A 22,193-nucleotide genomic window follows, 5' to 3' on the forward strand; every position below is an offset into this window, starting at 1 on the left:
CTCTGTGAAGTCAGCTTGGATCCCCCTCTGTGTTTGTGGGGTCTCAGTCCAGATCCTCTGTGGGGGTCTTGGGCTGCAGGGTCCTTGGCGGGTTCTCATTCTGAGGGGCCCTCTGTGGTGTTTCTTAGAGGGGACCTCTCAGTGTGGAGCTCCCTCAGTTTGTTCTTTTAACCTGCAGTGGCCTCCCCACCTCCCCCGACATACACACCTGATTAGAGGAGGAGGGTGTGGTGGGACTGCAGGCTCCCTGTATTGGAAAGGATGGGACCCCAGGATACCTGCTGACTGGAATCTGACCAGGCAGCTCCAGGCAGGTCCTCCCCTCACCAAGTGGAGGCTGCATGGGCTGGGGCGGTGGGGGGTGGGGGGGGGGGGCGGGTGGGCGGGCAGGGTTTCTGGCCCGCTTGCTGGAGGTGGGGGCGGGGGCGGGTGTGTGTGTGTGTGTGGAGGCGTGAATGGGCGGTCTCCTTTCTTCAGGATCCACGACGGAAACTTGACACCTCCGGTCTTGGGAGGGGCTCTTTCCTCCCTCCCGGAACGCTTATAAACCTCAGCCCTAGGGCTTCTGCTCGCTGCTCCCCATCTCCCTGCCCCGGTGAGTCGCATCCCCTAACCCTGGAGAAAGCCTCGGGAGCCTCTTCTCCGCCCTGGGCTCCCAGGTCCCTCCCCTTGGAGCCGGCCCAGATGGGGACTCAGGAAATGGCTTTGGGAGGTCCAGCAACAGTCTTTGCCGAGGGGAGGGGGTACGTGGTTGAAGGGAGGACGAGTGGGCAAGTCCCCTTCCCCCAGCCTTGTCCCCCACCCCGCCCAAGGGCTGCGAGTGGAGGTATCGAGCCCTTCCTGGGCGCGGGCAGCCAGGGGAGCCCCATCCAGGACCCCTGTCGCGGGCAGACAGGCGCGGGAAGGGCTGTGGGGTCCTGGGCTCCGCACTCTGCCCGGCTGTCGCCGAGGGAAGGGGGTGGGGTGGGGCCAGGAGGCCGGGTCTGGCCAGACGGAGCCAGCCCTGACCACAGCTGGGCATTTGCCAGACCCTGGGCTTCTCTGCTGGGAAGAGCAGCCAGTGTGTGTGTGGGCGGGCGCAGCGCAGGCGGGTGGAGACCCAGGTCCTTGCACAAACAAGCTTTGGAGACAAACAACCTCATGACCCTTTGAGGCCGGCAAAACTCGAGAAAGGGCCCTTGGGTCTGGACTCCACAGAAGGTCCAGCAGACTGAGAGGACTTCAAGGAAGGATCCCATACTGAAAGCCTCCTCCCAGACAGGGGGCTCTCCAGACTGAGGGGCCATCACGCAGGGGTCCCTGAGACTTCGAAAGGATCCCCAGACTGTGAGACTTAAAGAGGAAGGGGTTTCTGGAAGTGAACGTTCCTTCCCTCACCTACATTGAGGTACCTGGTCCACTGCCCCAAGCTCCATCCCTGCATCCCTGTTCCTTCCCTGCTTCCCCATGAGGTCTCCTCCAGGTAGAGGCCTGAGGTGGACACGCCAGGACAGGGGCACTCTGGTCTCTCCTGACTCTCCCTTTCTCTCCTTCCCCTCCTGCAGGTTAGCTCCGTGAGGACACCAGCTCTAGCCCCAGGGTCATAATGGCAGCTGAGCCACTGACCGAGCTGGAGGTGGCCATCGAGACAGTGGTTACCACCTTCTTCACCTTTGCAGGGCGGGAGGGCCGGAAGGGCAGCCTCAGCATCGATGAGTTCAAGGAGCTGGTCACTCAGCAGTTGCCTCACCTGCTCAAGGTGAGTGGAATCTCTGGGCCTGAGATCTTGGGAGCCAGTGGCTGTAGGACGCTGTGTATGTGAGGTGACATTGCTCAGCATGATAAGGCTCAGCACAAGGTGTCATGGGGGAGGGTGTGGGGACTGCATGTGTGTAAATGGTTCTGGATGTTCTTACCTGGTGTGTGTGTGTGCATAACTCCGTGACAGTGTGCCTGTGAGTGCAAGTGTGTTATTGGGCTTTGCTCTTCCATCAGGCGATGCTGTTGGATTCCTGTTGTGTCTGCTCTGTGCCTCTCTGGTCTCATTTACCCAACACAGGGCTGGACCCAGAGCTGGTTTCCAGAAGATTCATAGACCATCAGAGCTAGAACGAGGCCAAGAGAAAACACAGTCCTGATTCCTCACTTCATGTATATAGAAACGGGCTCAGCTATGGGAGAGGATTTATCAAAAATAATTCTATGAGTCTAATCCTTGGAGTCATAGGATCTCAGTGTAGGAGGGACCAGTAAGTGGTCTGTGATTACTCCTCACCCCTTCTGGGAGTGCCCTCAATAATGCAACTGACAGGATCCTTCCTTCTCTCCTACTCACAGGCTGGAGTAGGGATTCACATTTCATCTGCTCTGGGTTGGCACATCATCCCAGGCTGTTAACAGTTTCTCTTACATCCTTTCTGAAAATTCACAGGCACATAAAAGTGTGTGAATATAGATTTTTTAAAAAAACACAAACAGTTCTGAAATTCATAGTCTTATCATCTTCAGTATCTCCTACACCCTTAAGACTTTCCCCTTCTTCCTTTCACAGGAAACTTAAGGCTCTCCCCTAAAAATGCAACATTCCCTGTAGTCTTGTTAAATAGTGAGTGTTTTCTTCTCCCAAATCCAACTCCCTCTGGGCCTGGAGATGCAGGTAGTGACCTCTTTGCTCTTCTTGCTGCTTCCAGATCTTAGTTTCTTCCTGTTCCTAAGACGTCCAGCTCCTTGAAGCTCCTATGTACCCGCCTCCACCGTTCTTACTGCATTCCTTCCCGCCCTTCAGCTCTGGCTGACTGATTTCCTTCTCATCACTGCTGCTGCCGTTACCTTCAGTATCCACATGGACAGCTCATCCAGCATCCAGGCCTCTCAACTTCTTGAACTCCTCACTTTCAAAGATTCTATCTTCCTGCTGCATCCCCCCCCTCCCCCCCCGTTCATTCTTCAGCTCTTATTACCAATGTACCACCTCCGGAATCTCAATTCCAGGACTCTCTTTCTCTGTCTACCACCTCCTGTTATCCCAGTTCTATTCCTCTGTTTCGTTCCTCCTCTCCACCATTTCCTGACACCACTGGGACCTTCAGTCTCTTGACCCTATCACTTTTTCGCCTTCCATCACCTTCCCTCATGACCTCATTTCCCTCCTTACTCAGCTGGGTTCTAAGGTTCATCATTATAATCATACCCTTAACTCCCTTGATTCTCTTTCTCTCTGTCCTCTCTCTGGGTTGGGCAAAATCCCAACTTAGGTTAAATGCAACATTTCACCTCCATTAACTTGCTGGTGAAACCCACCATTCTGCGTCTGCACCATACAGCTGAATCTGGCTGGAGACGAGCGCACTGCCATGTTGACTTGTCTCATGTTAAATCTATAAGCCCAAAGCCCAACAGGACCCTTAGCAATGCCTGGCTGTTCAACTACGTTTCCCTAGTGGGTTCATTGACCATCTTTCGGATGGTTATTTCACAGCTTTCCCTTTCTCCTCGAACTCCAGTGCCTCTTTCCACATTTGCTTTCTTAATGAGAAAATTTCTCATGAATTAAATAAGAACAATCAGGAAACTTCTATGTGCTCCCTCCCCCTAATCAGCCAATCCATCAGCACATTCCCTGCCTTCTTTTCTGTTACTGTGAATGATCCGTCTCTGCTCCTAAGGCCAGCCCCTCCACTGGTGCCTTAACTCCCATCCCTACTCATCCACTTAAAGATGCTACTGTTTCCATTTTTACCTTTCTTTCTTTTGTCACATTTACCCTCTCTACTCGGTTGTTCTGATCAGTTTACAAACACGCTTTTTCAAGCCAAATATCTCCCAGCTTAAAAGAAAACTTCGCTTGACTTTGTAACTCCCTCCGGCTATGCCTTATGTCTCTGCTCCCCTTTGTAGCAAAACTCCTCAAAAGCAGTGAGAGTTACTTATACTTACTGTCTCCACTTTTCCTCCCCTGGTTAGAATGCTCATTCCCCAGCTATCTCCTAGGCTTATTCTTTATTTGACTCAGATTTCTGCTTATATGGCAAATCCTCAGCATGAGCTTCCTTCACCCCTGAGTACAGAAGTCACCTCCTTGTGCTCTGTTCCTTTGCCCTGGGATATTTTCTTTCAGAACACTTCCATCACAGCTTAGCCTCCTTTACATAATTATATGTCACTAAGAAGTAACATATAATTGCTTTCCTTTCCATGTAGGAAACAAGTCTTTTTCCATGAAGGAAAGGAACCTGCTCACTGTTTTACCTGCAGCACTTAGAGTAGTGTCTGACTCCTAGTAGGTGCTCAATAAAGTATGGAGGGTATCTGGGAGATAGTAAAAAAGTTGAAAAAAAATAAAATTGTTGAGTGAGTGAATAAATAAATGCATCTTACCTACTGTTCTACAAATAGCTTTTTAAAAATGTAACAATGCATATAGGCTATTTTCCCATTATAAAAAAAATGATGCACTGTATTCTAATATGTAACTCACCACAAATTTATGTAGCTAATCCTCTATTGAGGAATATTTCTCTTCTGTCCACTTTTCCACTTTTGCAAACATTGTTATTTATGTATCTTTAAATACTTGGAGGAAAATATTTATAGGGTAAATGTCTGGCAGTACAAATATTAGGTCAAAAGGCAGGTTGTTCTTAATTTTTACAGATATTATCAATTTGCCTCCCAACAAGATTGTGCTAATTTTCATGGCCACCAAGAGTGCATGTGACTGCCTGTTTCCCCTGTCCTTGCGTGAGTTTTTGCCAGTCTACTATGTAGAAATCTTGTTCTGATTTACACTTCTTTAATACTGAGTGAAATAGAACATTAAAAAATATTTTTGATAATCATGCATATTGCTTTTTCTGTTGAACTGCTTGAGTTTTTTCTTTTCATATTAATTTATTATGGCTCTTTATAGAATAAAGAAATTAGCCTTTGTCTGTTATGTGTGTTGCAAATATTTCCCCCCAATTTGCCCTTTGTCCTTTGACTTTGTTTTTGGTAGTTTTGGCCATACAGAATATAAGGAATTTTTATGTACTCAGATCTGTCAAACCTTTTCTGAATGGCTTCTGTGTTTTATGCCATGCTTAGAAAGGTCTCCCCCAATTTAACACATTAAAAAAACTCCCAGACTTTATTTTATTATTAAAATTTTCTCACTGATGTGACACATTATTTATTTAATTCTTCTGTATATTTTGGGTCTCTTTGTTCTGTTTCATTCATCTGTTTATTATTTATTTAAAAGCAGCCTCATTTAATTACTGTAGCTTTATAATATACTTTGATAACCTGTATGGTGGGCTCTCCCTCATTATTCTTGTTTTTCAGAATTTTACCAGTGAATTCCACATGTTTATTATTCAAGGAGAATTTTAGAAACATTTAATCCTATTAAAAACATATTAATCATAAAAATTTAATCATATCAAAAAATCACATTAAAAATCACATTAAAAATTAAATCATAAAAAACATATTAATCATATTAAAAAATCATAATCCAGCAGATATGTTAATTGGGATCATATCAAATGTTATTTTAGGGAAAATTGATTTTTTCACACTGTAAGTCTTTCTCTCTAAAAACAAGTCGGCTTTTCTACTTATTCATGCTTCCTTTCATATCCTTCAGTTCACATTTCTTCACAAAAGCTTGATTGATTTCTACATTTATTCCTGAGTTCTTAGTTTTTTTATTACTTAAATGGGATCTTTCATATTGTATGTTTGAACTGGTAGTAGTTTTTGTGTATTAATATTGTCACCATTGCGTCTAATAGTTTTGGGGGAAGAAATACAGAATAGTGTGTGAGAGTATAAGCTCTGAGTGACAGTCTAGGTTCAAATGCAAGGTCTAGCTTGTCATCCCTGGCTAGGTATTTAATCTTTCTGAACCTTAATTTCTCATCTGTGAAATGGACTCATAATAATACCTTTCTTATTGGATTGGTCTTGCGTTCATTCAGTCAATATTTATTGAGCACCTACTGTGTCCTGTCCTGTCGCCGTCCTAGGCTTTGTGCCATAGTGGTGACCAAGCCTCTGCCATGTGCCAGACACTCTCCCGGGCATTGGGATTATGGTGGTGAACAAGATGGACAAGGTCCATGTGCTCATGGAGCCTTTCATTCTAGCAGATTATGAAGATTAAATGATGTAAAGGCTGTCATGTGTTCAGCATAATGCTTGGAATGGTCAGCACTATTGTTGACATGTTAGCCATTATCACTCCTTTGTTTTTTTCTAGGTATACAGTTATATAATTGCTAATGTAATAAGAGGTGAACTTGATTTTTCTTTACTAACACTTATGCCTTTTATTTCCTCCTTTTGACTAACTTATGTTTTCCCCTCCCTCCCGACATAGTGTTAATGGGTCACTTTTGCCTTCCACTGTCAATGCTTATGGTATTTTATAATTAAGCATGATTGTGGCTTTAACAAAAGCCTTGTTCAGCATTTCTATGAAGTAGTTTTGTGCCACCTTTAGATTTGGCAAGTCTTCTCTGCTTCATCCAGATGTTTATTCAAATGTTGAGCACCACACTCTGCCTGAGGCACCCTTGTCTGGTTTGACATCGATCCATTGTTCAGCAGTCAACTTTTTGGTTGTGGTTGTTTATTTGGCAATACATCCTTTGATCATGATGGTCCAGCTTAGAATATCCTTTGGTTTTTGTTTTGTTTTGTTTTTTGACAGGGAGGTAATTAGGTTTATTTATTTAATGGAAGTACTGGGGATTGAACCCAGGACCTCGTGCATGCTAGGTATAGCACTCTACCTGCTGAGCTATACCCTCCCCTCTAGAATATCCTTTGATTTCTGAGGTCTGCCAAGAGACACTTTGTCAAGGGCCCCTTAGAAAACCAGATACTGCGTGTCCTTGCCATTCCCCCAATCTACCAGGCTAGTGACCCAACTGGAAAAGTGAGAAGACAGTAGGTTATGCAAATGGGCAGCCAAGTGCTGTGAACTTCTCCAGCTTTCTGTGAAGGAGGAGGCTCTGAGGGTGGTGAGAGTGGGTTGCTCCATGCCTGCAAGGGCTCCTTGGGTGCAGTGGTATGCTGCAGCCCGCCGTACCTGCAGGTGAGGACCCATTGTGTGCATCGGTTCCCTGCTCTGCACTCAGTGACATCATGCTTGTGGTTCATAATCCTCCATGGTGGGAGTTTTTAGACCACAGCCAACACTGTAACCAGGTTCCCTACCTCCCTTTTCTGCTTCCCCTTGGTGTTGGGCACCTTGGCAGCACTGTCTTGGGGCTGCAGCTTCGTCCTGAAGGTGCGGGGCAGGGCCTGAAGGTAATGGTGATTGGCAATTCTCCCCTCTCTCCATGTCTCAAGAGCCCTCATTTCTAACCCGACTCTTCCCTGTGGTGTCTCCTTAGGATGTGGGCTCCTTAGATGAGAAGATGAAGAGCTTGGATGTGAATCAGGACTCAGAGCTCAAGTTCAATGAATACTGGAGACTGATTGGGGAGCTGGCCAAGGAGCTCAGGAAGGAGAAGGTCCTGGAGATCCGGAAGAAGTAAAGCGGGCTGGCCGGGATGGAGGCAGGCATGGCAGGTCTCTGTGGAACCCTACTCCCCCCCAAATAAAGTTTCCTCCTTGAAATACACGTTTCTTACTCACCGCTCCCCGCACCCCCATCACCAGTTTCTTCTCTTGAGACCAGGGGTGGGAAAGCTCTGCTCTGACCTGAGGGTGATTCCAAAAATTATGAGCCCCTTGAGGACCAGGAATGGTATTCATTGAATATTCTGCAGCATCAGGTCTTGTCCAGGATAGGTGCTCAATAAATAAATGGTTGATGAATGAATATATGAAAGGTAGAGATGGATCTCTGGGGCAGGCAAGGTGACTCATATCCCACCCGGTTCTGAGGGGCTTGATCTTGGCTCCCACTATTTTTATTCTGGGGGTTTTTGTCATTGGCTGGTAATGACAGTGATGAACATGAGTTGGCTTGCCCTGTGCCAGGCGCAGTGCTGAACATTTCTTGCATTCTCTTAGTTAATTCTCACAGCCCTTTGAGGCAGGTACTATTTTTAAGTCCTGTATTAAAGATGAGAAAACAGATTTTAGAGAGGTTAAGTCACAAAGACAAGAATAGTTAGAACTGGGTTGAAATTCCAGAGCCTCCGTGATGGACCTGGATCCTCTCTGGATGGGTACTTGGGGACTGGACCCTCCTCCCCTCTCTCCCTCCGTAGCCAGGGGGAAGCAGATGGATACTTACAGGGTTCCGGGTGGAGGACTGTAGGGTGAGGGTGGCGCGGGGCTGCAGGAAGCAGAACTTTGGGGCGCCCTCGGCGCTGCTCTCCCCGTCCTTCTTGGCTTGAGGGGCATGTGGTTTGCATTGCCTGCCGCCAGAGGGAGCAGGGGCGGGGCGGCCCAGCGGGCGCTGCCTTCCAGGGACTGTCACTGCCTGTCAGGTGTCCAGCTGAGGCAGCTGTTAATCCAGAGGAGCATTTAGGCTGGGAAAAGCTCCCCATCACACACCATTAAAGGGTCCCAGATTGAGAACTTCCATCTAAGTGCCCCCAGACTGAGAGACCTCAGAGGGCCCTCCAGGCTGGGACTCTGAGGGCCCATTTGGCTGACACATTCCAAAGGGGCTCCCCAACATGAGAGACCCTAGAAAGGGACCCCCAGACTGACACCTTGAGGGACTTCAGGCTCAGTCACTCTCGGAGAAACCCTCAGATTGAGAGACCCTCAGAAGAACTCAGATTAAGATACTTTGGGAAGGGCCCCTTCATTAGACACACACTCGGATGGAGGCCAAAAGTACAGAGGAGCCCCAGTAGGAGACCCGGGGAGGGGCCCTGGGAGGTATGCTCTGATCTCAGAGTTTAGGAGAGGAGCCCAGAAATTTTGGCTCTGGGCACCGCCCCATCCTTGCCCTGACCCACACAGACTCCCCTGCCCTTCTCCTTTTCTCCTCCTCAGGTGGAGTGGGCCACCAGGTTGTGCTGAGTCTGGACCGGCTCCCTGGGGTGTCATTCTGGGTACTGGATTGTGTGTGTGTGTGTGTGTGTGAGGGGGTTGCTGTTCAGTCCCTGTGTTGGGGAAGGCATGGGATTCTGAGGGAAGGAGGGAGGGGCAGGCAGCCCAACCAGTCTGGAGAGGTTGTCAGCTGCCATATAACTCGCTTGGGCCTTGCAAGTGTGCACACTGGCTGAGGGGCCGAGTGAAGTCAGGACATCACTCAATCGGTCCCCCTCTACCAGGCTGCCCTCCTCTGGCTCCTTCCTCCTGACCTGAGTCCTCATTCATCTCTCTGCCCTCAGGACTAGGGAAGGCTGGGATGTGGGATCTGGGCAGCCTTGAGTGTCACTATCCAAATTGGCCCTGAGGGAGTGGGGAGGAGGAATGCGTGTATGAGTGTGTGTGTGTGTGTGTGTGTGTGACACATTAAAGTACCTTAGAGGGCACTGGGGACTTCTTTCAACCCACGTGTCCCTCACCTCCCCCTAGACCACAAAACCTGCCTTGACCAGCCTCTGCTTCTCCTTCTTTCCTGATTACTGACTCAGAGCCCCTCAGAGCCCCCTACCTCCCTGCCCTATGATTCCTCCAGGCCTTTCCTCCCAGGCTGTATGTCACAGTGTTCAAGTCCTCCCTCTCTCCCTCCCCAGCTTCCTCTCCCCATCTTCCCTCCACTCTTCTCGCTGGTCTGGGGCCAGGGGGATCCCAGGCCCAGCCCTCCAAGGGTTTCTCCATGGGGCAGGGGTGGGGGCGGGCTCTCGGAGCTGTGACCAGTGGAGGGTGGGGCCCACAGAGCTGGCTCACCGGCCTAGGCAGCTGCAATATCAGGGGTGGCTCATGGGTGAGGCCCAGCCCCCTGCCTCCCCTCCCTTCCCCCAGGTATAAGAGCTGAGCTCAAGAGAGCTGGTTCCTCCAGTCCGGTCTCAGCAGCTGCCAGCAGGTAAGGAGAGCCAGGGCTTGTCACCCAAATGGGCTGCTCCCAGCGCAGAGGGCATGCGGAGCCTGTCCCGCCTTAGTCTGCCAGGGGAGGGGCTGGGGGACCAGGTCCTGGAGGTTGGGGTGTGTGTGTGTTTGGACAGGACTGGGGTTTGGGGTGCGGGTTGGAAGAGATGGGAGGAATGAAGCTAAGTGAGGCCCAAGGAATTCCCTCTAAACAGGTTGGCCTGAGGGCTGTGACCTTAGCTCCTGGAGCCTGGACAGGGACAGGGCTTGTGTGGAGTTGGCTCCGAGCCCCTGGGTGAAGCACAAAATATCTGGGGTGCAGCCAAAGGGGATAGTTGAGAAAGAAATGCTGAGTTCTCCCCTCACCCCAGCCTCCCCTCTCCTCTGAGCAGATCATGAGCCATCAGCTTCTCTGGGACAGGCCGTAGGACGACAAAACTCTCAACACAGGACCAAGTGCACCAAGTACCATGGGACAGTGTCGGTCAGCCAATGCGGAGGTGGGTCCATTCATTCCTGGCCTTTCTGTTCCCACCCTCCTCTCCTTCACCCTGAGGGTCTGTGTCCCCCCTTGACTTCTGCCCCCTAACCCAGGCCTTGCCCTGCACTCCTGACCCTGCCGGTGAGACCCGAAGCCCCTCTCTGGTGCCCACACAGGCTGATGTAGATGGGCCCTCCCTGGAGGAGGATGCCTGGGCCACGTGCTGGGACCTGCCCTGCCTGGGTGCTGGCGGGTGGCGGGGAGGAAGTCTTGCCCAACCTGTGGCTCAGGGCAGAGGACAGCAGGGGCAAGGGGGCTGGATGCTGGGTTCTGGAGTGGGCGGGGGCCCACGTGCCTGCCAGCTGTCTTCGGCCCTGTTGGCTCTGCCTGTCTCCTGAGGAAACAGGGTGTCATAGGGTGGGTGGAGCCTCCCTGACATGGGCGATGTCCCTTGCCCTCAGGATGCCCAGGAATTCAGTGACGTGGAGAGGGCCATTGAGACCCTCATCAAGAACTTCCATCAGTATTCGGTGGAGGGTGGGAAGGAGACGCTGACCCCCTCCGAGCTACAGGACCTGGTCACCCAGCAGCTGCCCCACCTCATGCCGGTACTGAGGGAGTGGGCCCTACCCCAGGCAGTACCCTGACTTCCCAAGCAAGTGCTCCAAGACCCCGCCCACGCTGCCTGGGCCCCTGGCACTGGCAACCCCCAGCCCTACCCCTTGTCAGTGCCAGGTAGGCTCAGGTCCTGCTCCCTGCTCCTGGGCAGTCTTGGGTGGGAAGGGTGGAAGGTCCTCCTGCCTGAGCTGTGGTGTCTTCCCTTCTCTCAGAGCAACTGTGGGCTGGAAGAGAAAATCGCCAACTTGGGCAGCTGTAATGACTCTAAACTGGAGTTCGGGAGTTTCTGGGAGCTGATTGGAGAAGCAGCCAAAAGTGTGAAGCTGGAGAACCCTGTCCGGGGGAGTTGAAAAGCTTCCCCTGGAATTGGAGGGGGATGCTGGGGAAAGGGGACTTTAGAGCCTATGGGCTTGGAAATAAAACTCCTCCCCACCCCCCTACACTATTCCCCAGCCCCACCTGCCTCACCTCTGCAAGGTTCAGGTCCATAATGGCCCTGCCAGGGGCCTCTATGCATTTCATCCCTGGGAGCTCCCAGGAGCTAATGGGTCCAGTAGTGCCCTGTCAGAGGAAGGCTCCGGGGCGAGTTGGGGCCAGGGATGGATGTGGAGGGATGCTGGAGGGTTGAGGATGGTGTAAGGGCCTGATCATTTGGTGATGGGGGAAGGGCAGTGAGGAGCTGGGCTACGTGAAGTAATCTGAAGGGGGTGGGAATAAGGCTGGATATTTGTTATGAAAAAGGGTCTCTAAGAACCTACCCCTCCTAATCTCTTTCCCAACCCAAACTGTAGCTGTCTGTCCAGTGCTACCCCTCCCTGCCTCTTCTTCTGCCCCAGCCTGCTCCCAGGACTTGTCCCTGGGCTGGGGAGGGGAAAAGAGAGAGAGCAGGCTGGGGGAGAGGCTGAGGAGGGTGACTTTGGGAGCGAGAGAACCAGCTGGGTGCTTGGGCATTTAAAAAATGATGATTGTTTTGTATCATTTGATTAATAAAAAAATGGAAAAAGTGAAAGATGTTGTCTTGATTGGACACCCTCCCAGGGTCCATGGGTGAAGAGATGTTGGGGTGAATGGCAGTCACTGGGTGGTGTGGGCTGTGCGGGGCTGCAGTGGTTGACAATGGAAGTGAAGGGGGGATTCACTTTCCCCCATGGATTTGGGTTGAGAATGGCATCAGGCCTAAAAGGTGGGAGACCTGTCCTCTCTGAGGGACAGACTTCTCTTTGCCAGTGACCTGGCCCTCTGACAGGAGAGGAGAGCATGGAAAAGGATGTGAACCTGTGCCCGGAGGGTATAGCTCAGTGGTAGAGCATGTGCTTAGCATGCACTAGGTCGTGGGTTCAATCCCCACTACCTCCATTAAAAAAAAAAAAAAAGGGATGTGAACTCAGTTGTGCTGGAGCCTGGCTGACTAGTAGCTTGGGAACTGTAAGACTGAGAAACAGACTGACTGGTTTGAATCCCAGCTCTGCACTCACTATCTTTGGAACTTTGGGCGTGCTCTCAGAGTGTCAGATTCCTCACCTCGAAAGTGGAGATATTCATAGTCCTTCCCTCGCAGCATTGTTAGGAGGATAGTACAGTGACACATCATGTAAAGGATGGGTCCCCTCTGGTTTCAGCTGTTGCCTCTGGGATGTCAAACTGGCCAGTTCCCTTGGGTATCTTGGAGAAAGGGTGGAGGGGTGTTTCCAGAGGAATCCGCTGCTGCATAGGAGAGGTCCTAGGGATGGGTCAACTGGAAGTGGAAGACAGAGACACTCTGGTCCTTTCTGACTTGAGCCCATAGAAATCAGGCATTACACCTGAAATCCCAACAGCGAGGAAGTTTCTGTGGCCAGCCAGCCAGGCCTGGGAAGCTAACTGAACTTGTCTGTTAAGGGCCCCTGAAACTGGGCCCCCAGTGACCCAGGTGAGAAGGGCAGGTGACAGTCCTTCCCTTTCTTTCTCGAAGTTGTAAATTCTGCTCAGGCCTGGTGGGGCTGGGAGGGTGGGGTTAGGGGAGTGCCAGCTTCCACCACTCCCTCTGGGGTGGGAGCTGAGGAGTGTTAAAAAAAAAGGTGTGTATCCCTTTAACAAGGGCCCAGCCCCGGGGCCAAGACAAGAGGGAGCTCAGTCACTACCTTCCCACCGAGCCAGCTCAGCCAGGCAGGGCCGGGAGGGAGTGGGACAGATTCTGGGAGTGCAGTGGGGAGGAGCCCTGGCGGGGCTGAGTGTGGAGCTGCTTCAGTGCCAGAGCCCAGGCCCCAGAGCCCTGCGGGAGAGGAGGTGGATCCAGAAGGCAGGTGAGCCCCCCAGGTCCGTCCTGGGAGACATGGGCCTGCCAGAGGGGCCCTGCTGGCCTGGGAGGCCTGGAGAAGGGGCAGTGAAGGGGGCCTGAGCAGGGGGGCCTACTAGAGACTGGGCAGGAAGGTTTCGTTAATTGTTAACTTTCCCAAAAGGCCAGTTGGGGAATGGAGAGTTCTGGTGAGGGGGTCGGCAGGAGAGGCCTTCAGCGGAGTGGAGGCGGTGGCAAGACCCCCTCCCTGGCCCAGCAGCTGACTGGGCTCCTCTCCAGGGGCTGGGCCACCAGGCAGAGTGTTCAGAGTGTTTGGTAGCTTTTGCCCACAGCTGCTTTTCCCCAACAAGAAAAGTTTCCCCAACAGAAAAAGGGCAAATTTTCCCCAACAGAAAAAGATGTATGTTGGAGGGGGTCGAGGAGCGGTAAGACCTTGGACACAGGTCTCACTGGGCTCTAGGGGCTGTATCCTGGGAGAGGTGATGGGGTCCCGGAGGAGCCAGGGAGGGCCCAGGGAGCCTGAGAGCCCGAGGACAGGAGGCAGGCACCGAGGTGGCGTCTCTCCACCTCATGACTTGGGCAGGTCCCCAAGGCTGACCCCACTGTGCTCTGGGAGCTGTTCTGTGTGTGGGAGGGATGATGGGACCCAGGAAGAACCTGGGTGAGGCCCCCTGGAGCCTGAGCTCCAGGAGAAGGGTCTGGAAAGTGGGCAGCTTCTCCTCCACCTCGGGACCCAGGCAGGTCCTGGCTTGACGTGCTTTGCTTGGGGGAGCCACCTGCACTCTAGAGCTTTCCCTTGCCTGGCCCTGTCCAGGTGGGTGGGGGTGAGGGCAGGGGTGCTGGGAGAGGGCACACTAGGGTGCTGGGAGTGGGGCTCACTTTCCCCATCTGCTAGAAAAGAGCTCTCTGGGTTTTGGTGGGGCCAGGGGCAGCAGTGTGTGTGTGTGTGTGCACCTAACTTCGGAGGAACAGGCTGCTTCTTCCAGTGAGATCCTCCGAAAACAGGAGTGTTTGGAGGGTAGATGGTTCGCCCAAGCAGAGGGAATCAGAAATGGCAGGATTCCTTGCTCACTGTGTACGTAAGTGTAAATGTGAATTAGATGCAGTGAGTCCTGTGAGGGTGGGGATGGCAAGACTGGGACAAGTGGGTGAGGTGCTAGCCTCTGGAACTGGGGAAAGAGCCTGAGAAGAGGGAACAGAGAATGGGGCTGCAGAGGCTGGAGAGATTAATTTGAACCAGCCTTGCAAACAGAGTAAAGCTTCACCAGCCCAGTGGAGATGGCACCTTCCCTGTGTGCTACGGGCAGTTGGGGCAAGTGAGTGAATTAAGAAGGAAATGAATGAGTGAATGAATGAGAATGAATAAAGGAGTCCATGAATGAGTGAATAAACAAGTGAATGGTGGATAAATGAGTGAACAAATTCGAGGTAGATGGAAGGGACACAGAGAACAGCACAATTAGGCTTCAGAGTGGTCTAGGCTCCTGAGGGGAGGTGACTAGGAGTGATAGGAATGCAGGGACATTCCCAACACTTGGGAACAATTTAACACTCAAGGAGTGTGTGTGGAGATGGGAAGAGAAGGTGAATTTTAGAGAGTGTGGTGGACGTTCAGGGCTCCACGTTGAAGGGGACTGGGGAGTTGAAGAGGCAGGGTGAATGGGCGAAGCTAGGAGGGGTGGGGCCCAGAACCTGGGGGTGGGAGGGCGGGGCTGGAGTGGCTGAGACCCAGGGGCATGGTGTCAGGGCAATTTGGGCTTTTGGAGAACTCAGCAAGCTGGGCTGAGGTGGGCGGGGTGGGGGTGGGGTCCTCTTGGTTGCTCAATGATGAATCAGCCATGGAGAAGACAGTGAGAACACTTGGGGACGGTTGGGGGCCCCACTGTCCTCTGGAGGGCAAGTCCCTCCATTGCCACTTTGGGAAGTCTACAATGTACCATCCATCTCCCCGCTAACTCTCAGCCCAGGATCTACCTGTGGCCAAGTGAATGCAGGCGTTACCCCCTGCCCTGCCCTTCCCAGGGAGGGGCTGATGGGACAGCCAGCTACCTCCCCTCCCCACAACCCCATGCCTGGGGACCCTCTGGCCAGGTTGGTGGGAAGGCTGGGCAGGCTGGAGGAGCAGGTGACCTTGGCATGGGTGTGGTGGCAGAGCCCCCAGGGGAGGGAAGGGGAAAGAGGGTAATGACACCTGACCTCCCCCCCCATACCCTTCCTTCAGAAAAAGCTTCAGAAAAGCATTTGTCCAGATTGTTATCTCCAGAGTTGCCTATTTGACTAGAAGAAGGTGGTGTGGGGACGATTGGGAGGCCTGGGAGCTGAAGCCCAGCTCTCTGGGGTGACTGTGTACCTGACAGCAGGTGCTGAGATGGCTCCTGCAAGCTCACCTGTGTCTTGCCAGGTAGAGGCTGAGGCCTGGGCTCAAGAAAGGGCAGGAGTAGGCTCCCCTGGTCAGAGGAAAAAGACTCCGAGAGGGAAGATGATGGGAGGGGAGTGGGCGGCCAGTAGGGAGAGGGGCAGAGGCACACTACTGCGTAAAATCCATCTCTTTCCTTTTCCTGACTTCCCCACGGACTCCTCACTTAGGGTACGAGGTCTGGGCTGGGTAAGGTGCTGGGGTTCTTTGAACTTCCTCCCTACTCCCAAGGCTGGTTAGAAATAGGCTTGACACCATCCTTGCTGAAATAGCTTTCAGAATCCCCAGGAGTGCTGGTCACAGACCTAGGCCACTCCCCACCCAAGGGCAGCAGGGCAGACAGTTCACAGATTGAGACACTTTTGTCTTCATTTGCTAACGCTAGACCATTTGTGCAAAAGTCTTACAGGGGTATAAACATTGAACCACACAATTACACACAATAGAAAAAAAGTATTGGAAAAAGAAATACGGTTTCCTACAGTCCTGGTCCCACACTTCATTCTTTTGGCAGCAGACCAGGTGGATGCGGCAGGAGAGAGAAGGGGAGGATTCCTGATCAGAGTTGCCCTAACCTGACCCCTTTCCCTCTCAACTCTCTTTCCTTCCTGCATCCTGATTTTGTCCTTCTGGGTCTCACCCTTCCTCCAGAAAAAGCGTCATAAAAGAAAACTCTTAGAAGGATGATGCAGGGCCCTGGATACCTTGTAGCAGGGCCGAAGGAGGTGGAATATTTATAGAACACCTACCTAGAGCAGGGCATTGCTCCAGGCAACGTGGCCGAGGGGAGATGCGGAGATTAAACGCAGGGAGGTGTTATATCCAGGATTTTAAAAAACCCTCCCCAAATCTCCGAGTCCTACTGTTTGGTTCAGAAAACACAATGGCTGCATGTAAGAAACACTCCCCATGCTTCAGGGAATGTCTGATGTCCGGGGAGACAAGACCCAGGGAAAGACTGCAGCCACACCAGCGAGTGGGCCCCGCCAACGCTGCCTGAGTCTGTGGGAGTCGGGGAGGAGGGCGTTGAGGGCAAGGGTCAGGGCAGGCTTCCCCGGGAGGCGTGGTTTGGGCAGGCCTCAGCCAGGTGGAGAGGGCAGGGCAGTGGGCGCCGGAGGAGGGGCGGATGGCCAAGGGGGGATTAGAAAGCAGGTGGCAGGGCAGGCGCGGTGGTGGGGCGCAGTGAAGCCCCCCTCCCTCCCTTCCAAATGGAACCGTGGGATGCCCAGGACCAGATGGTGGCTGTGTCCACCTTCTCTTGCCAGGACCCAATGGGCAAGGCGCTGCGTCTCATTCCTGGGCTTGAGGGTGGGAGGGGAGGCTCATTTGCCAGGGTTCACTTGGGGGGGCTCTGGGCATGGGCGGTGACTCACAGAGTAGATCCGCCCGCTCCCCTCACATCCTGTTATTCAGTGGGCTGTATCCGCTTGGAATGTGAGTGCCTTTTGTCCTGGGGCGAGGGGGTGACGTGTGTAGCCTCTGGCTGGCTGCGGAGGAGGCTCCATCTCCAGCTGTCTCCAGCTGGGCAGAGCCAGGCCTGGCTCCTCCTTAGGTAATGGGGTGGGGGGCCCTTGGATCCTACTGTATATTTTGGGGTGGGTATGAGGGATGATAGGCTGGCGGGCAGTGGCTAGGGGCCAGACTTGATGGATTGCCCTTTCCCAGAGAAGGGCATTCATGGCCTGAGACCCTGGACGCACTGTCCTGGAGCCTGGCTGAAGGGACTGGGCACAGCCTAGTCCCGCCTCCTGTTTTGTTGCCTGGGGCCGGGGTCTCAGCCAACACTGGGTTGGGGAAACAGTGGCTCCTGCCCCTCCCCAGCCCTGGAGGCCCATCCTAGCAGTTTCTAGCCGTGCTTGTCTCCTGTGCTTGTCTCCCGCGGCAGGGACCCTGGATGGGCCAGGTTTGGAGAGGGCGGAAGGATGGGTGCTTGCCCTCCTCCCCTTCCCATGGGAGCCTCTATTCTCTCTGGAGCTGTGACAAGCCCAGTGCCTGGGGCTGGGGAAGGGCCTGGAAAACCTGCTAAGGCGGTTGAGCTGGGGAGCACCTGGGTGAGAGGAGACATAGCTCTAATTCCAGGCCCACCCCCGCGCCCACCCTTGGGTCCACTTTTCCCTCCCCCTCCCTTCTCTCAAGGACCAGCAAGCTTGGGGAGCTGGGCGGTGGGGGTGGGGTGGGGTGGGGCAGGCAGGAAGACAAGGGCAGGGAGACCGGAGGGGCTGTGGCCTGCAGGGCCTCTTCTCATCTCCCCTCTGTCGCGGTGGCACCCAGGCCCCCTTGGAGGACTGAGGCAGTGAGATGGCGGACAGCTACACGGAGCTGGAGAAGGCGGTCGTTGTCCTGGTGGAGAACTTCTACAAATACGTGTCCAAATACAGCCTGGTTAAGAACAAGATCAGCAAGAGCAGCTTCCGGAAGATGCTTCAGAAAGAGCTCAACCACATGCTGACGGTGGGGGCCCTATCTGAGGGCTTGGCCTTCTCGCCCCCTCCTTCCCCAGCTCCGAAAGCCCTTGTCCTCTCTGGGTGTCCTTCCCCACCACTGCCTCTGTCCTTTCAGAGTTATCCCCCCAAACCAGGGTCTCAACCCCATCCAGGCCTCTGTTCTCAGGTGCCCAGGACTGAGCCGCTGAGGGCTCTATTCCCTTTTCCCCAAGGGCAGCAGCTGCCCAGCCGGACCCTGGACTCTGCCTAGGGTCCTGCAGGGGGTGCTCTGCGGAGCTGCCACCCTCAGCCCTGCTCACCCCTGATTCCTCCCCAGGACACGGGGAACCGAAAGGCTGCTGACAAGCTCATCCAGAACCTGGATGCCAATCACGACGGGCGCATCAGCTTTGATGAGTACTGGACCTTGATAGGCGGCATCACCAGCCCCATCGCCAACCTCATCCGCCAGCAGGAGCAGCTGAGCAGCAGCTAGAGGACCCGCCCCCTGTCCCCACCCCCCAGTGCTCTTCCTAGGCTTCCTCCTCAGCCTCCTCTGCCCGCCCAGACCCCCGTCCTCTCTTCTCCCTCCAGACCTTCTCCTGACCCTTGCTGAATAGGTAAGGGGGGGATGTCAGCACCCCTTTGTGAGTGTCTCAGTCTGGGGTGCCTCTCTGGGGCCCCTCTGTGAGATCTCAATGCTGTTTGGGGACCCAAGAGTTTCCCCACCTGTTCAGTCTATCTACCTTTCCAACGTCTGATGTTCCTACTTGATACCAGGTGTCTCCTGACCTTTAGAGGGCAGCTTGCTGCTTCAGGTCTCCCTGCGCCTGGCAGCCCCAGCAGAGACCTCTCTCCCCTTTCTCTCAGCCCCTCTGCTGGGTGGAGGAGACTTCCAGGGATTGCTTTCCAGCTGCCTTTGGGTCTGGAAACAGCAAAGCAAGATTGAGCCCCTTTCCTCCTGCTCAGCTGTGGAAATGGGCAATAAAGGCTGGATTTGAAGTTTGTGTCTCCCTCACCCAGTCCCTTTGTAATATTCATTAAAATCTTTCCACTCCTTGGAACCTCCTTATGCCTTGGTGATCTTTGCCCTGGGCCCCGAGGCAAGGGGGAATCTCACCAAGAAACCCCAAGGCATAGCAAGAAGCAGAACTCAGGTTCCAGCAAGTGCTGTCAGCCCTGAGCCAGCAGCTCCTCCCCTCCTCTATGAAAGGCCAAAGGCCACCTGTCACCACCTCTGGGCCCTCACAGCCCAAACTCAACTCATATTCAGTTTCCAGGCTCACAGTGTTTCCCATTTGGTCCTCACTGCAATTACATGAGAGAGGGGCCATGACCCTCAGTCTTGAGTCATGAATAGTGTGAGATAATGAATTCTCAGCAACAGATTATTCTAATACATAGAAGTTTGTGGGATAAGAAAGTAAGAGTGCAAAGGAAGAGGTGTGGGAGGCCAGGGTTGGAATTCGTAGCTGTTGGAGAGGACAATGCCAGCTTCTCTGTTTCTCCCCTGCTGTTGCATCAAGGGAGTCCCTACCATGGAAAGACAGCACATGCCACCAAGGGGAGGCAAAGAAGCAGGGCAGGAAATCCAGGCTGCAGGGCTGGGTCGGTGGTTTTCAACCTGGGGCAGTGTACTCCAACGTTTAAGAGTTTTCAAAAGATTATAGGCATAGACAGTTTTCATTGGAATCCATTTTAGATCCTTAACCTTCTAAAAGTGACCTACTTCTGAATGGGCTTGCAGTCAAGGTAGCACGCTGGTCTTTCCCATCCCTCCTTCACAATAACCCTCCCCCAGTCAAATATGGAAGGAATAGCCTTTACCTGTCCTGGGGATCACAATGCCACCTTGACTGAAATGTGAAGAAGAATATTTTTGTGATTATATATATATTTGTGATAAAAACACACACAACATCAATTTACCTTCTTAACAAATTTTAAATGCACATTACAGTACTGTTAACTACATGCACATGGTTGTACAGCAGATCTCCAGAAATTTTTCATCTTACAGGACTGAACCTCTGTACTCGTTCAATAACAACTCCCCATTCCCCACTGCTTCAGCCCCTGGCAACACCATTCTACTTTCTGTTTCTATGAGTTTGATTCCTTTAGATACCTCATATAAATGGAATCCTGCAGTATTTGTCTTTTTGTGACTGGCTTATTTCAGTTAGCATAATGTCCTTAAGGTTCATCCATGTCATAGCATATGACAGAATTTCCTCCTTTTTGAAGGCTGAATAATATTCCTCGGCATGTATATACTACATTTTCTTTATTCATTTATCTGTCAAGGGATATTTAGGTTGCTTCTAGATCTTGCCTATTGTGAATAATGCTGCAATGAACATGGAGTGCTAGTTTCTTTTCAAGATCCTGTTTTCAGATATTTTCAATGTAAATCCAAACATGGGATTGCTGGGTATATAGTAGTTCTACTGCTAAAAATCTGAGGACACACCATACTATTTTCCATAGTGGATGCACTATTTTACATTCCCACCAACAGTGCACAAATGTTCCAATTTCTCCACATGCTTACCAATACTTGTTATTTTCTGTTTTCTTGTTTGTTTGTTTTATAGTGGTCATCCTAATGAGTGTGAGATTATACCTTATTTGTTTTAAATTTGCATTTCCCTGATGATTAGTGACGTTGAGCATCTTTTCACATGTTTCTTGACCATTTGTGTATCTACTTTGGAGAAATGTTTATTCAGCTCCTTTGCCCATTTATAAATGTTTTTGTTGTTGTTGTTCTTTCATTTTGGTTTTTTTTTGTAATTGAGTTGTAGTTCTTTATGTCCTGGATATTAACCCCTTATCTGATATATGGTTTACAAATATTTTCTCCCATCCTGTACATTACCTTTTCACTCTGTTGATTTTTTCCCACAGAAGTTTTTAAGCTTAATGTAATCCCATTTGCCTATTTTTGCTTTTGTTACCTGTGTTTGGTGACATAGCCACGAAATCGTCACTCATTACAAGGTCATGAGGATTTTCCTGTTTTCTTTGAGGGGTTTTACAGTTTCAGGTCTTATGTTTAGGTTTTTATTCCATTTTTTGGGTTAATTTTTGTATATGGTGTAAGGTAAAGGTCCAAATTCATTCTTTAGCATGTGGATATCCAGTTTTCCCAACACCATTTATTGAAGAGACTTTCCTTTCCTCCTTGTGTGGTCTTGGCATCCTTGTTGAAAAATCACTCGACCATGTATGTGAAGGTGTATTTCTGCATTCTCCGTTCTGTTCCATTGGTCTGTATGTCTGTCTTTTTGCCAGTTCCAGACTGTTTTGATTACTGTAGCTTTGTAAAATGTTTTGAAATCAGGAAGTGTAAGGGCTTCAGCTTTGCTCTTTCTCAAGATTTTTTGGGCTATTTGAGGTCATTTGAGGTTCCATATGAATTTTAGGATAGTTTTTTTCTTCTTCCAAAAAATTCCATTGGAATCTTGATAGGGATTGCATTTAATCTATAGATGACTTTGGATAGTGTGGACATTTTAATAATATTAAGTCTTCCAATCCATGAACATAGGATGTCTTTCCCTTTATTTGTGCTTTCTTTAGTTTCTTTCAACAATGTTTTGTAGTTCTCAATGTACAAGTCTTTTTCCTCCTTGGTTAAGTTAATTACTTTACATTTTTTTTTAATGCTATGGTAAATGGAATTGTTTTCTTAATTTTATTTTTGGATTGTTTATTGTTAGCATATAGAAACACAACTCATTTTTGAGAGTTGATTTTGTATCTTGCAACTTCGCTGAATGTGCTTATTAGTTCTAACAATTTCTTTGTGGAATCTCTAGGTTTTGCACATATAAGATTATGTCATCTGGGAACAGAGATAATTTTAGTTCTTCTTTCCCCATGTGGATGCCTTTTATTTATTTTCATTGCCTAATTGCTTTGGCTAGGACTCCAGTATTACACTGAACAGAAGTGGTAAAAGTGGGCATCTTTGCCTTGTCCCTGATCTTAGAGGAGAAGTCTTCTGTTTTTCACTGTTGAGTATGAAGTTTACTGTGAGCTTTTCATTATGATTGACTTACATTA

General features: G+C 51.1%; 3 protein-coding genes across 6 annotated transcripts; all 3 read left to right on the plus strand.

Annotated features, from left to right (window-relative positions):
• The first annotated feature begins 462 nt into the window (after window positions 1-462).
• On the plus strand, window positions 463-7,590 carry S100A13 (S100 calcium binding protein A13). 2 transcript variants are annotated; one of them, XM_006177180.3, is made up of 3 exons: window positions 463-595; window positions 1,545-1,738; window positions 7,365-7,590. In XM_006177180.3, exons 2-3 carry the CDS (start codon window positions 1,586-1,588, stop codon window positions 7,506-7,508), a joined length of 297 nt encoding a protein of 98 aa, XP_006177242.1. In that variant the 5' UTR covers window positions 463-595; window positions 1,545-1,585; the 3' UTR covers window positions 7,509-7,590. The 2 variants fall into 2 exon arrangements, with proteins under 2 accessions (XP_006177242.1, XP_014408326.1); XM_014552840.2 differs by lacking the exon at window positions 463-595 and adding an exon at window positions 1,089-1,387.
• Window positions 7,591-9,831: 2,241 nt separating this feature from the next.
• On the plus strand, window positions 9,832-11,668 carry S100A14 (S100 calcium binding protein A14). The gene is made up of 4 exons (XM_006177179.3): window positions 9,832-9,907; window positions 10,302-10,409; window positions 10,852-10,998; window positions 11,221-11,668. Exons 2-4 carry the CDS (start codon window positions 10,380-10,382, stop codon window positions 11,356-11,358), a joined length of 315 nt encoding a protein of 104 aa, XP_006177241.1. The 5' UTR covers window positions 9,832-9,907; window positions 10,302-10,379; the 3' UTR covers window positions 11,359-11,668.
• Window positions 11,669-13,125: 1,457 nt separating this feature from the next.
• S100A16 (S100 calcium binding protein A16) lies at window positions 13,126-19,190 on the plus strand. 3 transcript variants are annotated; one of them, XM_006177178.3, is made up of 3 exons: window positions 13,126-13,290; window positions 17,971-18,150; window positions 18,460-19,190. In XM_006177178.3, exons 2-3 carry the CDS (start codon window positions 17,998-18,000, stop codon window positions 18,616-18,618), a joined length of 312 nt encoding a protein of 103 aa, XP_006177240.1. In that variant the 5' UTR covers window positions 13,126-13,290; window positions 17,971-17,997; the 3' UTR covers window positions 18,619-19,190. The 3 variants fall into 3 exon arrangements, with proteins under 3 accessions (XP_006177240.1, XP_032320113.1, XP_014408325.1); XM_032464222.1 differs by having other exon boundaries at window positions 13,144-13,303; XM_014552839.2 differs by lacking the exon at window positions 13,126-13,290 and adding an exon at window positions 17,098-17,251.
• The last annotated feature ends 3,003 nt before the right edge of the window (window positions 19,191-22,193 follow it).

Source organism: Camelus ferus, chromosome 21 (assembly GCF_009834535.1).
Source record: "Camelus ferus isolate YT-003-E chromosome 21, BCGSAC_Cfer_1.0, whole genome shotgun sequence".
Lineage (NCBI taxonomy): Eukaryota > Metazoa > Chordata > Mammalia > Artiodactyla > Camelidae > Camelus > Camelus ferus.